The sequence below is a fragment of the Pseudorca crassidens genome, chromosome 1, assembly GCF_039906515.1.
Source record: "Pseudorca crassidens isolate mPseCra1 chromosome 1, mPseCra1.hap1, whole genome shotgun sequence".
NCBI lineage: Eukaryota > Metazoa > Chordata > Mammalia > Artiodactyla > Delphinidae > Pseudorca > Pseudorca crassidens.
In genome coordinates this window covers 11,074,060-11,089,424 of record NC_090296.1, presented here as the reverse complement: position 1 = coordinate 11,089,424, position 15,365 = coordinate 11,074,060, and the positions used below count along the sequence as shown (strand labels likewise).

General features: G+C 36.8%; 1 protein-coding gene across 7 annotated transcripts in view; it reads left to right on the top strand.

Moving 5' to 3' along the window:
* The window catches only part of PPP4R4 (protein phosphatase 4 regulatory subunit 4), a 120,229-nt gene that overhangs the window by 63,394 nt on the left and 41,470 nt on the right, over positions 1-15,365 (top strand). For 4 of the 7 annotated variants that reach the window (XM_067726754.1, XM_067726744.1, XM_067726734.1 and 1 more), the window contains 5 exons: positions 4,826-4,973; positions 5,486-5,559; positions 8,067-8,173; positions 8,993-9,100; positions 14,893-15,014. In XM_067726754.1, coding sequence (XP_067582855.1) covers positions 4,826-4,973; positions 5,486-5,559; positions 8,067-8,173; positions 8,993-9,100; positions 14,893-15,014 — 559 coding nt within the window. Of the gene's footprint in view, positions 1-1,301; positions 1,405-1,573; positions 1,879-2,638; positions 2,735-4,825; positions 4,974-5,485; positions 5,560-8,066; positions 8,174-8,992; positions 9,101-14,892; positions 15,015-15,365 lie in introns of those variants that run through there. The other 3 variants (XM_067726777.1, XM_067726771.1, XM_067726781.1) reach the window with 3 other exon arrangements.

Sequence of the window (15,365 nt, the reverse complement as noted above, 5' to 3'; positions counted from 1 at the left end):
GGTTATTTATAACTCTTGTGTCCATTAAGTAGTTATTTCTTTGATAAGCACATCCTTTCTTTGCAAGTTTTAAATGACTTTATTCACACTTCAAGCCTAAATTACCCATGATTCTAATTTATTATGTGTAAAAATGACTTGGCTGGGTCGTCCATCTCAAAGTTCAGTTTCAAAACCATGGTATTGAAATATATTGATTTCCTCTGGTGTCCTTGTGACTTTGCATGGCTGGATACTTCATTGCATGTTTGCGGTAGTCACGTGATAGTTACCATTGGTATTGGTATTTCCTGTTTGCAAAGAGATCTTTGGGATATTTTATGTGTACCTCCTCATGAACCTTGCTAATCACTGAAACACACATTAAAAGAAGGGTAAAACACACCTTTTTATCCCTGTCTGCTGCCTCCACTTCATTTTCCCTCTCCGATTTTGATCTTCAGCGCTCTCAACTAGTTCTCTCCACCCTTTACTTAAGTGTGGAACGTGGCAGTCAGTGATAGGGAAGAGAGCGAGATACCGAGATACCGTAGTTAATTGTTAAAGGCACTTTAGAGTTGGCATGTTCCAATTATTCATATTTAATTCAGTTGTAAAGTCTTTTATAAATAGTGTAATTTTATAGTGAAAAGAGTTGTTCACTATTAGTGTTAGGTACTAAAAATTCCCACACTTATGACCCTCAAAACCCCAGATATTTTATATGTCCTAGGTTTTTAGTATTTTAATATATAAATCTGTATTATTTAATTTCAAAATAACCAGTGATGTTATCTCTAAAAATATACAAAGATACTTTGTAATTTTAGGATTCCTTTACGTTTAATCAGCACTATTTATGGTAGATATGTTTACCAGTTTTATCTAATAAGTTTAGTTTCCACATGCATGAACCCAAAATCTTTGCTCTTTCGGAGTAAGCCAGTGATTTATTTAGGCTTCTCTATGTTGTGTATTGTAAAGAGAAAGATCTTCTTGATGCACTATAATGCGGGCTTCTTGGCGACAGCGGTTTCCCTCTCTGCAAGGACATTACATTGTTTTACAAAATGCTTTCTTGCACCATTCATGCTAACTTAAGAATGAATTTAAACACAGAAGCATCTAGTACATTTTCCTTCCTTGAGTGGGAATGGTTTTTAAATTCGGAAATGTATCATTAACTCATTTATAAAATGTCTTATTTCATTTTTGAGGAATTCAAGTTGGAATGCCAGCCATACGGTAGTAGATAGTACGTAAGAGGAATGGTAACTGGCGTTAAGGCATGCACTTAAGCAACAGAGGAATTTACTTTTCAGTGTCTTCCAAGGTCCATGAGGATGCACACTTATTTACCCAGAGAGTATGGATCTCACTATGTTTGTCCAGAGGGTGTGACTCCGTGGAGGAGAACACTAACTGGTAAGTATCGAATTCTTATTGTATTCTGTTTCAGAAAACTATGTTTAGAAATCAGTTGAATTTTAGCAGTGATGAAATCTCTTAGTCTGTGCTGGTTTCTTAACAGTGGACAGTCCCAGATGTTGAAGTCAGCACAACAAGAGAAAAACCCAAATCCTGATAAGACTTGAGGATTTTTCGAAAATTAAATGCAAAATAGTTGGGGCAAATGTTGCTGCGGCAGTCAAGACTAAGTAATACAGTAAGAAGATATGAAGTTGGAGAGCTTCTCATGTTCTTCCTTTGCATAAAGTTTGCATACGTACAAAACCCAGGACTTTAATGACTTTAAGAGGGGCAGAATTACATCTCTTGGAACATAAAACAACAGACTCATGTGAACTGGAATGCACATTGTGGCCCTCACAATTTATTTAAATATTTCTTTGCAAAGCACTCTCTGTTTCTAAAGAAAAGCTATGCCTTCTGAAACCTGTAAGTGATGTATCCTGGCCACATCAAATCTTCTAAAAGCGTTTTCCAAATCCAGAATTGTTAGTGTGGAACAAATGTTTGTTTTGGAAACAGTAAAACCGGGGGATGTGGGAGGGTTGATGTCAGAGACCAGTTGCTGCTCTGCTTTATGCCTTATCGTTCCTTCTCCTTTTCTTTTCAGCTAGGAACTCTTAAGATACATAATTGACTGGTGATTGAAAAAACTTGTAAAATGACATTTGTGTGTATGATACAAAAGTTTTAAACAAACAGCACAAAAATCAGCCACCCTAATACGGGATCAGTTTTCTGGGAATTAACCCCACCACATAAACATCTGCCACAGTAAAGCCACTGCCAGATCTTAAGGTTGTTGGAAGCCACGCCTTAATAAATGGTGAATGGAGGTGCAGGGTCTGTGAAGAAGAATTTGTTGCCTGGCTTCGGCATCAGGCAGACAAAGGGTTAAGTCTTAGAGTTGCCAATTACAAGCTTGCTGGCTTTCAGCAAAATACTTGACAGTCTGGGTCTGTTCCTTCTGCTGTAGAATGATATATGTCATGATGACTGGCAGTGGTCCCACCGCGCTGAATCAAGGGCTCTGGGTACATGGTCTAAATCACGGTTGCAGAGACACTGGGGTGGAAGATGGCAGGAATATCTCCTCATTGACGTGCCAGAAAGAGAATTGAGAATGCATTTCTATGTGATCCATTTTTGCTTTGCCTTGTGTCTAATTCTACCAATCCCTAATCTTTAGGACTCACTTCAAAATCTCTTGAAGCCACCTTTTAGGAGATGTGGAAAAAGTGTGTGAAGGGAGAGAGCGTCAAGAGCAGAAAGTTTAGGTGAAAGGGTAAGAGATATTCAGTCATCCAGCAATTACTTACTGAACGCCTGCCATGTGCTGTAGGAGTTGGGGATACGGTAGTGAACAAAACAGACAAAAAATTGTGCAGTCATGAAGCTTATGTTCTAGATGTGGGAGGTAGACCATAAACGGATGGACTTGTTGTATGTTGGACAATGGAGATGATAAACCCGTCGGGTCATGGCGAGGGCTGGCGCAAGGGGGTGGCTTTCTGTTTAAAATAGGGTCATCAGGGAAGGGCTCATTGAAAAGGTGACATTAGAATAGAGGCTTGAAAGAGATCAGGGAGGCAACCATGTGGAAATCTGGGAAAAGAGGGAATTGGGAACAGATTTTTGTAAGTCATTGAAAAGGTTTAGACATTTCCTTGAGTGCGTTGGAAAGCCACTGGAGAGTTTTGAGCAGAAAAGTGACGTGATCTGACTTTTTAAAAAGAATCTCTCTGGCTGCTGTAGAGAATAAGTAGTAGAGGGGCAGTGATAGAATCAGGGACTAGTTAGCAGGTTATTAGAGTAATTCAGGCGGGAGATGATGGTGGCTTGGATCAGAGTGGTAGCCGTGGAGGTGATAGGTGGTCAGATTTTGGATCAGGATTGACTGGTCATTTGATTACGGTAAGCGAGGGACTGAGAGGAGTTAAGGATGACCCCGAAGTTTCTGGGTGGAAAGCTGGGAGGGCAGAGTTGTCATTGATTGTTTAGCAGAAGGTGGGAGGAAGAGCCAGTTTTGGGGAGAGGTCAGTTCAGATGATGAGATTCCCACCAGATATCCAAGGGTAGTGGAGAGGAGACAGTTGGATGTACAATGGTCATTATGTAAATGCTCAGTTTGCACAAGTTGGTAAGCCATAAAAGTGCTATTTAAATGATTTCAATTAAATCTCTAAGAAGATGAAGCCATAATTTACATTTTATATATTAGGAAATAATACAGAAAGACCAATTTTCCTAAGATCACAGATATGAAACTTTGTTTTATGGTTGCAAGTTCCACCTTGTTCTACCAACTTTACTCTATTAGTTATAAAATAGGCATACAAGGGAAATTCCAGTAGTTGCCACAATTGATTAAACAAAGTAAGACTTTTAGCTGCCTTTGCATTATGCATACCCACACAGTCTTCTGGAGAAGTATAGGTGATATCTTTGGTGAGGTTTATATGAAAGATAGGGTTTTTTTTTGACTCTTTGATGTGTTTAACTATTCTAATGTAGGCTTTGACTTTAAAAGGTGAGTGGAGATGGCTATGAATATAATTAATTTTTAAAAACATTCTTATATTTAAAAAAATTCCTTTTTAAAAATACAGTTTACTTGGTAGTAATTTGTGTTCTTGTCACTTGTTTAAAGGGGAAAATACGTTTGCACAATCTTAAGTGCATTCCTTTTTTATAGTGGAATGCATAATATTTATTTTTTGAAGCAGAAATACAAGTAATAAAAACACATGTGATTGAGCTTTGACATTATTGTAGGTGGGAATGGAAAACTGTACAGTACGAAGAGCAAAATAGAAATTGAGATCTATTAAAAATGACTATTCTAGTATCTAAATGTTTATGTACTTTTTATAATTTTTATGCAATAAAGCAATGGAGTGTTATTTCATAAATCCTGAGACGTTTAAACTTTATGTGGTCCAGGGACTTCCCTGGCGGTTCAGTTGTTAAACTCTGCGCTTCCACGCAGGCGGTGCCGGTTCCATTCCTGGTTGGGTAACTAAGATCCCACATGCCACGTGGCATGGCCAAAAAAAAAATTATATATATTGAATATATATATATATATATATATATATATATATATATATATATATATATGCTGTTACAGAAAGCCCTGAACGAACTTTTTGGCCAACCCAATAGATATAAACGTTATGTGGCCTAATAAGTTAAACAATCAGGAGCAGATTAATATAGTTTTCTTAAAGTAATAAAAGGAAGTACATATCCTTAAAGGTCATATAGTTATTTTGTGCAATATGACTATGTTTGGTTTCTATGAGCTTGGATTTTTAAAAAATTATAATTTCTGATTTCTCATCTATATAATAGCACACTCTTTCTGATTATACAGGAGGTCCTGCGTGTTGCAGGAGTGGAAATGCAGTTAACAGCTGCGGTATCATTTTTGACCATTCTACAGGAAGAATCAGTGTCGATTCATACATATGCGCACTCCTTCCTCCAAGTCATTCTACTGCATCTGGAGCACAGGGACGCAGGTCAGGGGCCTGACGTGCTTAATCGTATATGTACTTGTAGTTTCTTGTATGTGGCTGTGATGTTATTTGAATTGTGTTAGGCCGATGACCATAACTGAATGAGACTGTGCTGCCTAAGAGTTGATCAGTGGTGTGACTAAAAATAGCGATGACTATTTTTGTACAAAAACTGCACAATTCAGTGCCCTTGAAGCCTGAAGACCCATTAGTTCATCTTATGATTTATACTTTTTTCTTAGATTTGTTTCTTTTGCAACATTTATGTTATAGTATTGTAGTACAAGAAAAATGCACACTTTGGGTTAAAGATAGACCCTCAGTATTATTTTTAAAGATATAAATGTTTTCCAGATATTGGCTAAGACAGAAAAATAGAGAAACTTCTCATAATAGTAATAAAAATAATTATTGCCATTTTACCGTTAAATACTATTGTAAATATTAGTGGCTAAGTTGAAACTGAATTTGTGAGTGAGATAGTTAAGTTGGCATGTTTTATCTTTGTCAATCAGGTGTCAGCAACGCATGGCTGGAAACTCTTCTGTCTGTGATAGAAGTATTGCCCAAAGAAACCCTAAGGCATGAGGTAATACTTTTTTTTCTTTTTGTAAATTCTAGTACTTAAGTCACTCTAAGGTTTTTGTTGTTTTCGTTTTTGATAGAAACGGTATTTCAAAAAAGAATAAAGTTATCTCCTACTCTGAAAGCAGCACATATTCATTACAGAAAATTTGGGTAGTACAAAATATAGAAGGAAGAAAAATCATGGTTCTGTACTTAGCTACTTCTAACATTCTGATGTATTTTCATTTCAGATTTTTTCCCCTGTGTATGGTGCTATTTGCTGTGTTAGTGATCATATTGAATTTATATATGGTGGTTTTTCACTTAGCTTTATTTTCCTTATTATTTTCTCATATTTCTCATTTGGTAGTAGCTACAAATATTTTACTTACTTATTAAACATTTAAGCCTGTTTTCAGTGTTTTATTATCAAAGTAAGGCAATAATGAACATCTCTGTGGAGCTTTTCCTGTTTTTCAGATAATTTCCTTAACTGTAACTTCCAAAAAAGTCGAATTACTAGGTTAGAGGGCATTAATATTCTTAAGGCTCTTGACTAAGTAATATGAGAAAATGCCTGTTTCCCTGGGCTTTCATCAGCAATAGCATTCCAGTTAAATTTGTTGGGCCAGATATGGAATTACATTTTCATTGGACATTTTTTGATTATTATGCTGTTGAATATTTTCTCATATGTTATTATATTTCACCTCTGTTCTCTTGGAATTGTCTGATCATAGCCTTTGATCACTGTTTTTATGTGCTGTTTATCTGTCAGGGTTGCCAATCCTTTGTTATATTTGTTGTAAATAATGTTACCAATTTGTTGTTTGCTTTTTAATGTTCAATATTGTTCAACAGACCCTTCTCTAAAAGTTTTAGCAAATTCAGATGAGAGAACAGGAAAATTAGGAAATTTATTCTTTAAACAAATGATTTTTCATTCTTTGAACCTTATTTCTATATGAATTTCCTTTCAAACATGTCCTGTTGAAAAAGAGTTATCAGTCAATAAAATGTCCTCTGTGGATTTCATTAAGTGTCATTGCCCCTTCTTTACCCTCGTACAGATTATGGCCCTAGCTCAGTGCCAAAACACTTGCTAGAAAATGGGAAGATCTACCCAGTTATAAGGATGTTTGTATACTTGATGCCAAACATCTAGATGATTACACATATTTAAATATTGAACATAAGGGCTTCCCTGGTGGCGCAGTGGTTGAGAGTCCGCCTGCCGATGCAGGGGACACGGGTTCGTGCCCCGGTCCGGGAAGATCCCACATGCCACGGAGCGGCTGGGCCCGTGAGCCATGGCCACTGAGCCTGCGTGTCCGGAACCTGTGCTCTGCAACGGGAGAGGCCACAACAGTGAGAGGCCCGCATACCGCAAAAAAAAAAAGTAAATAAAAAAATTAAAAAAAAAAAATTGAACGTAATGTTGACATATTTATACTTTTTGATTAGTGGTGCATCATGGTAGCATGCAGTTTTTACTCTAGAATGTCGCATATTATTTAACGTGATTTTTAAGATTTTTAAATATGCCTTTTATTTCAGATCTTTGACTTTTAAATTATATTTATCGTTATGCATTCAGTAATTCTGGCTACTCTGTTGAGAGGAAAAAAGTTGACCCTTTGATTAAAGTTATAGTTAGAACTTGGGGGGATCATAGTACCACCTAGTATTCTGATCTCCATTTTAAGTAGATGAGAAACCTTGGGATGAGAAATAGCAGGATTACTTAGACAAATTAAATAGCTGGGACCAGAATCAGGGACTGATCTTCATAATTCTTTACAGTCTGTCGTGCTGTTGAGTTCGAGTGCCCAGGACATACACAATACAGTATCAGAGTTGGGCTGTTGTATTCAAATGACAGAATTACCTTAATAGAATCTTTTTGAAGTTATAATGTTTTGCTTGCTTCAGGACAAATGTAAAAATTATATGGAACAAAAACAAATTTCAGGGTATCTAATAATTAACTTGCTTTTTTTCTTTTGAAAAATGTATATTTCACAACTATATGCACAAACAGATCATTAGAGAATTCACCATAAGCTTTAATTCAATTCTTTTGGTGCCTAATTGGTGTTTTTTTTTTTGCGGTACGCGGGCCTCTCACTGCTGTGGCCTCTCCCGTTGCGGAGCACAGACTCCGGACGCGCAGGCTCAGCGGCCATGGCTCACGGGCCCAGCCGCTCTGCGGCATGTGGGATCTTCCCGGACCGGGGCACGAACCCGTGTCCCCTGCATCGGCAGGCGGACTCTCAACCACTGCGCCACCAGGGAAGCCCGGTGCCTAATTGTTTTTGAATGCATAATTTATCATCATCTTTGCCTTAATAATCCAAGAAGGCAAATAAAATGAGATCCAGGTGATGAACAAACATGCACCTCAAAATGTAATTGCGCTTCTATAAAAACGTTTAGAACATTAAAATAGTCTTTGAAGAAAATAGCTGACATTAGTGTCAAGGATATATAAAATGTTGTGAATTTGTTCTCTAAATCTTTTCTCTTTAGATTTTGAATCCACTTGTTTCCAAGGCACAACTTTCCCAAACAGTCCAGTCTCGTTTAGTTAGTTGTAAAATTTTAGGAAAATTGACCAACAAATTTGATGCCCTTGCGTGAGTATTTGTATATAATTTTTGTCTACTTTATTAAATTGATTTAAAATGTATAATGACTATATTATTAATAATTATATTAGATTTGTATTATTCCATACTGTTTACAGTTTAGCTGATTTAAATTTACAGAATATAGAATTCTCGGGAGTCTACTTATTCAGAGGCATTTCTTCTTGATATGGCCTTTCAAAATCAATAAGGGTAACTTTTTTTCTATTTCCCATCTTAGTCATCTCTGTCACATACCTTGTGTAGTTTTGAGGATAAAATAAAATTATCTTACAGACTTCAAAAATTGGTGAACATTGACATAGAGATAGATTTCTGCTTTTTTCCATCAGCTTTTTTCCATCATTGCTATGAATTCATTATCTTGAATAATTTATCTTACTTTGAGGTTTTATAGAGAATGTTTACAATTTATATGCTACACTCTGCCCAGATGATAAATACCAAGTGGAAAGAATGGAATGTTGTGTAATTATGACACAAGAGTAAGATATAAAATTGACGAATATTTTGGTTGAGGGTTGCTAGAATCAGTCCACTTGCCTATAGCCTTTTATCGTAGCTAAGATGTTTTAGCTGCCAATTACAAATTAACCATTATTTAAAAAGACTCAGTCATATACATGATTTAAAAGTAGCTGTTAACATCCAAATGTAATAACATGTAAATATACATTGTAAATAATAAAGTTCTTTATTAAGGTATGTTTGTTATTATTAAGCTAAGATTTTGAGGATAATTTTTTGAAAATATTAATTATTCTAAAATACTCACCCATTTGCATGTTTCTTTCCTCTCTCTCCAAGCATTAAAAGAGAAATTCTTCCCTTGGTAAAATCACTCTGTCAAGATGTAGAGTACGAAGTTCGATCTTGTATGTGTCGGCAATTAGAAAATATAGCTCAGGGCATTGGGTAAGTATACTTTCAATTCCTTTTGTCACAGTTTTATTTCTGGATTGTCAGACATGTGTATCCTGTTCTGTATTCCACGAAAGCATGCTTTTAAAGGGCTAAACTTTATATGATCTTTAAAAATGATCATAGTAAGTACTTTCTGATGTGTTTATGTTAAAAGAGATAAAAGTGAAGATGTTTAGTATGGTGGGTTAATGTTAATTTCTTTCCTTTTTACCTTAGTTACTTACTTATCACTCCGAACCCCTAGATCCAGGAAGGGAAAATTGTCCGTGTTTTGAATAGAATATACCATCCTCAGACTATAGCTGTACCGTATCTTTTAGCTGGCAGCTGTGTTACTGGGTCATTTCAGATGAAATTACTCAGTGGAAGTCTGTCTCCTGTGCGGCTCTGCCCTTCCAGTGTCTGCTTTGTAGGTCTCCTTGTCTTCTGAGTGTGTGAAGCTCAGGAAGGAGAGGGATAGGGCAGTCTCTTCTCTTCACCTGTAAAAACTACTCTCACGTCAAGGTATAAGTATGATTTTAAAGGGAATTTTATCTAAAAACCATCTTGGGAAACAGGTTTTTTTTTTCAAGTATCCTAAATCGGTACAAAAAACTTTGGAACCTCTCAGTTTTACTAGAAATTGCAGTGATTTCTCCTGGTTCTTTGTTTCACAAGCAAGGACAATCAGGTTGTTGCCATTAAAATTGCTAATTAAAAAAAAATCTGGGCCAATATTGAAGGCTTTAGAAAGACTTTAGAATGTCATACAGATTGAGGGTACAGTAGTGTCCTCTGTCCTGCATCCACCCTTGCTGAGCAGGATTTAAGTGTTGTGTGGAAGCTTAACATTTCAACAGAGTAATCAGTTCCTTAACCTTGATCTCAGAACCAGCTTCCTTCCTTCTGTTAGGTCTTCTAAGGCTAGGCTGACTCTGGATCATTGTGGACCATAATTAATTCAGTCTTGCCCAGATCTGTGCCCCTTAACCAAGATCAGAACCTATTAGGAGAATATGCTGTTGTCTTTTTGTATTCTGTTTTTTTTTTTTTTGTCACTGAAATTTTGACACAGTGGATATGGGTCTTCTGAAAATTAATATATGATTATTGCTTAAGGATTAATTTATAAAGGTAAAACTAGAAAGAATCTACCTAGCTTGTTAAGTTAGAATGCACTTGTTAAGTTAGAATGCTTGGTTGTATAATATTTATTTAATTTTGAGTTCTTACATATTATTAAAGACATAATTATAGGACTTTTGTGTTATGCTGGCTGAAAATTACTAAGATCTGATTCATATTCTTTATTCTCCCTTTGAAAAATACATAAAACTAAAGAGAGGTACACAGGCTTTTTTCTTTCAGCATTGAAAATTAGGAATATTGTTAAGATCTGATGGTTACCAAGAGCAATTTTCTTATGGTCAAGGCTAGATGAGGCCCTGAGATAGGTGAAAGGAATCAGGAAGAGAAAACTTCAGAGATTGGCACCGGTTTGATACTACTGCTCTGGGAGTTAATGTTCCTAAGGCATTTGGGATTGAGATGTGCTGGGAAGAGGCCCAAGAACAGAACAGAATTGGGTTTGTAATTTTGTGTTTGCTGTGGCTAGCAAGGGAAGATTTACTGACCATTTAAGTTTAACCAGAATTGAGCACAATTATTTATTAGTAAGATGATCAGGAAGCAAAATGAAGAGATTCTTCTCAAGCTAGCGTATCCATATGAAATAAAAGCTTCAAAACACTGGAAAGCCACCGTGGATTGTGCACCAGTTTAGGATCAAAGAGGACAATTCTTAGTCTGTCAGATTAATAGTGAATAGTATTATGAAGAGGTCATACACAATCATTACAAGAAAACAAGTGTGCTGAATAGACTTCTCCTTGTACAGGGATGACTAAAGAGAAAAGAAAAACAGACTTGGGATCTACAAAATGATCCTTCAGTATTAGAGGGGAAGAACATACAGCACTAAGATCGGAAAGAAAGAACATACTTTTGAAAAAGTTGACCAGACTTCTAAGTATGGTGATATACTAAACAAGATAACCTGAAAATCCTCCCATTACAATATGTGGCAAAATTCAGCATCCATTCATGATTAAAAACTCTCAGGAAGCTAGGGATGAAGGAAACTTCCTTAATCTGTTAAAGGGCATGTATGAAAGAAAAACCTATAGCTAACATCATACTTAATGGTAGATATTGAATGCTGTCCCCCTATGGTAACAGCTGGCAAGGATAGTTTTCATCACTTTTATTCAGTCTACTGGAGGTTCTAGCCATTGAAATAAGGCAAGAAGACAAAAACCTAAAAGGTCTAAAGATCTGAAAGGAAGAAGTAAAATGTTTTCTATTTGTAGATGACATCGTTGTTTACACAGAAAATCTTCAGTAATTTACAAAACAGCTATTAGAACTAGTAAATGGATTTAAGGATGTTTCAGGATACAAGGTTAACATACAAAAATCAATTGTGTTTTTGTATACTAGCAAAAGATAGTTAGAAAATGAAAATTTCAATTTAAAACTTTGAAATTTTTAAATGAAATTTTAAAATTCCACTTATTTATTTTAACAAAAAATGTACAAGACCTACACTGAAAACTCTATACTCTACACTGAAAAACCATAAAACAATGTTGAGAGAAATTTTTAAAAACAGATATATACCATATTCATGAATTGGAAGGCTCAATATTGTTAATATTGTTAAAATGTCAATTCTCCCCAAGTTGATCTAGCAATTCAATGCAGTCTCGACCAAAATTGTGCTGTTTTGTAGAAGCTCATTCTAAACTTTATATGAAAATGCAAGTGACCTAGAAGAGCCAAAGCAGTCTAAAAAAAAAAAAATGACAAAGACTGTGCATTACCTGTTTTCAAGACATAATAAAACTACAGTAATCAAAAGAATGTAATGTTGGTAAAAGGATAGACATGTATCAGTGGAAGAGAAGAGAGAATCCAGAAACAGAATATGGTGGATTGATTTTTCAATAGAGTGTCAAAGCAATTTAATGAGGAAAGGAAAGTCTTTTCAAAACATGATACTGGGATAACTGGATATTCATAAGAGAAAAAAATTGAACATCGATTCTCACCTCTCACCATACACAACGACTAACTTGAAATCTATAATAAACCTAAATATAAAAGCTAAAACTATAAACTTGGGACTTCCCTCGTGGCGCAGTGGTTAAGAATCCGCCTGCCAATGCAGGGGACACGGGTTCGAGCCCTGGTCTGGGAAGATGCCGCATGCTGTGGAGCAACTAAGCCCGTGCGCCACAACTACTGAGCCTGCGCCCTAGAGCCCCCGAGCCACAACTACTGAGCCTGCGTGCCCAAACTACTGAAGCCTGCACGCCTAGAGCCCGTGCTCCACAACAAAGAGAAGCCACCACAATGAGAAGCCTGCACACTGCAACGAAGAGTAGCCCCCGCTTGCTGCAACTAGAGAAAGCCCGAGTGCAGCAACGAAGACCCAACACAGCCAAAAATAAATTAATTAATAAATTTAAAAAAAAAACTATAAACTTCTTGGAGAAAGTATAGGAGAAAATCTCTGCGGCTTTGGGGTAGGCAAGGATTGTTTAGATAAAAATCATGAACTATGAAAGAAAAATGTGATAATTAGACTTCATATTAAAAAAATCTGTTTACTCTTTAAAACGAGTCAAGTCCAGAATGGAAAACTACTGATACTCACAATACATATATCAAGCTTATATCCAGAATATATAAAGAACTCTTACGACTCGATGATACAGAACTCTTTTTTTTTTTTTTTTTTTTTTTGCTGTACGCGGGCCTCTCACAGTTGTGGCCACTCCCGTTGCGGAGCACAGGCTCCGGACGCGCAGGCCCAGCGGCCATGCTCACGGGCCCAGCCGCTCCGTGGCATGTGGGATCTTCCCGGACCGGGGCATGAACCCGTGTCCCCTGCATCGGCAGGCGGACTCTCAACCACTGCGCCACCAGGGAAGCCCTATACAGAACTCTTACAAACAGTCCAGTTAAGAAATGATTAGTATGTTTGAACAGATATGTCATAAAGGAAGATATAACACATGATGAAAAAGCACATGAAAATGTATTCAACATCATTAGTCATAAATGGAATGCAAATTAACACCACAGTGAGATACTACTACACACTAACTAGAATGTGTAGGTAAAAAGCCTGTCAGAATCAAATATTGACGAGGATTTGGAGCAGCTGGAACTCTAATACACTGCTGGGGAAGTGTAAAATGGTGGAACCCACTTTGGAAAACTGATTGGCATTTACTTAACAGTTAAACGTATATCTTCCATATGACCCAGCTATTGTACTATAAAGTGTTTACCCAAGAGAAGTGAAAATATATGTCAACAACAAGAATTGTTTTATATACACAAGTTTATAGCAGCTTTATTTGTTCTACCTAAAACCGGAACAATCCAAATGTCTAGCCACAGGTGAATGGAAAAATAAAATGTGGCCTGTCCGTACAACGGAATACTATTCAGCAATAAAAAGGAATGGAGTACTGATACATGTGATATTATATCATGGATGAATCTCAAAATCAGTATGTTAAGAGAAATAAATCAGACACAAAAGGATATATACAGTGTGTCAAATACAAACTAACATATAGTGACAAAAAGCAGACCCATGATGGCCTTTGTCAGACACAGATTGTAAAATTCAGATATAATGGGATTGATGGTTGGTTCTTGTCCTCTGCCCTTATTTTTGTCTTTTGTCAGATTGGAAGTCTGTTGATGAAGGGGGAGCATGTAGGGAAGGGCCAAGCCAGAACTCTAGAGGCAACTTGTCTTGTGAAAAGAGAGCTGGAGATGTGTAGGTCCCCAGTGTTTCTTCAGACCCAGTCTCCTTAGAACAGGTCGGTGGAGAAGGCACAAAGGAGAGGGTTCCTCGAATTGATTGTGCTGTCCTGGCTGACCATAGAACTCAGAATCATCATCAGTATTTGAGCTGAAGCAGACAGCTACCATCAGATGACTCCAAATCACACAGCCAGACCCCAGAATTCCTGGATGGCTCTCTGGGCAAGCTTGCTTATTTCGTTCATCTTGTTATTCCTGACCCTGTATTTTACCCCCTTTTGACATCATGAAAGGGTTAGGTTGTAGTTACTAGCATCTAGACTGATAAAACTGGACTTATACAGATATCAGGATCTTTAGATCCTTAGATCCTTAGACTTCTATTCCATATATGTCTGGCTGCGGCAGAATTTACATGTGAGGGAAGAGAAAGATATTCTTATAGATATATTAGTTTAGGCAATATGCAATCTACACCCACTTCCTGAAAAAAATTACCTGTAATCCAGTTTGCTAAGAGGAACTAATGAAAAAGGGAAAATATTTGTATCATACATGTAAGTCCCCCATAATGCCTTATTTCCCCTCAACTTTTATAATATGGCAAGTGGGCAAAGAAAATGAGCATATACTTCATAAAGAAGAAGTACAAGTGGCTAATAAACATTTATTCAGTCTTATTGTTCAACCATGTTAGTTGTCAGAACAATACCTTCACTTAATGAGTATATTGAGCAACTACCATAAGTTGCCTAAGTAAATATGCAATTGCTATCGATGTTTCTTGTATTCATACTATCATGCTTTCCCAGCCAGACTGCGAGCTTCCAGACAGCAGGAGCCATATCCTTACGATTTTTCCTATTTTCTGTAACACTTAGCTCAGTGACTTGGTCTTAGTAAGTTCTTGATAAAAATGTATTGGTTTGATTTATTTTCTTCTATTGCTTATTGTGCAGGACAGAACTTACAAAAAGTGTGGTGCTCCCTGAATTAATAGAACTTTCTAGGGATGAAGGCAGCAGTGTGCGGCTTGCAGCTTTTGAAACTTTGGTTAATCTGCTCGACATATTTGATACAGGTAAATCTTCATGTGGACACATCTTTGCTTCTGAAAGCATTGTTTTTCCGTGTTTTGTATCACTAGTAAGGAGTAAAGGTAGCTGCAGGATGGAGTTTCTTATGTTAACTTTCATGATAAATGTTAGGCTTCCCTTCTTCTCTCTCGGTTATGGTCCTTTCTCTTTTGGTGCCTTCTCTGCTGCCACTTTTCCCCTCCTGGCACCTGGTGTTGTTGAATATTTCCTACCCTTCTCTTTCCTTTCATCAACATTTAACTGACTAGTATGTAGGGCTAAGAATTTGGGTTGGTGATTAGTTTTTAACTTGCTCAACTAATTGACCCTAAGACAGATCTTGACTAAAGCGATAT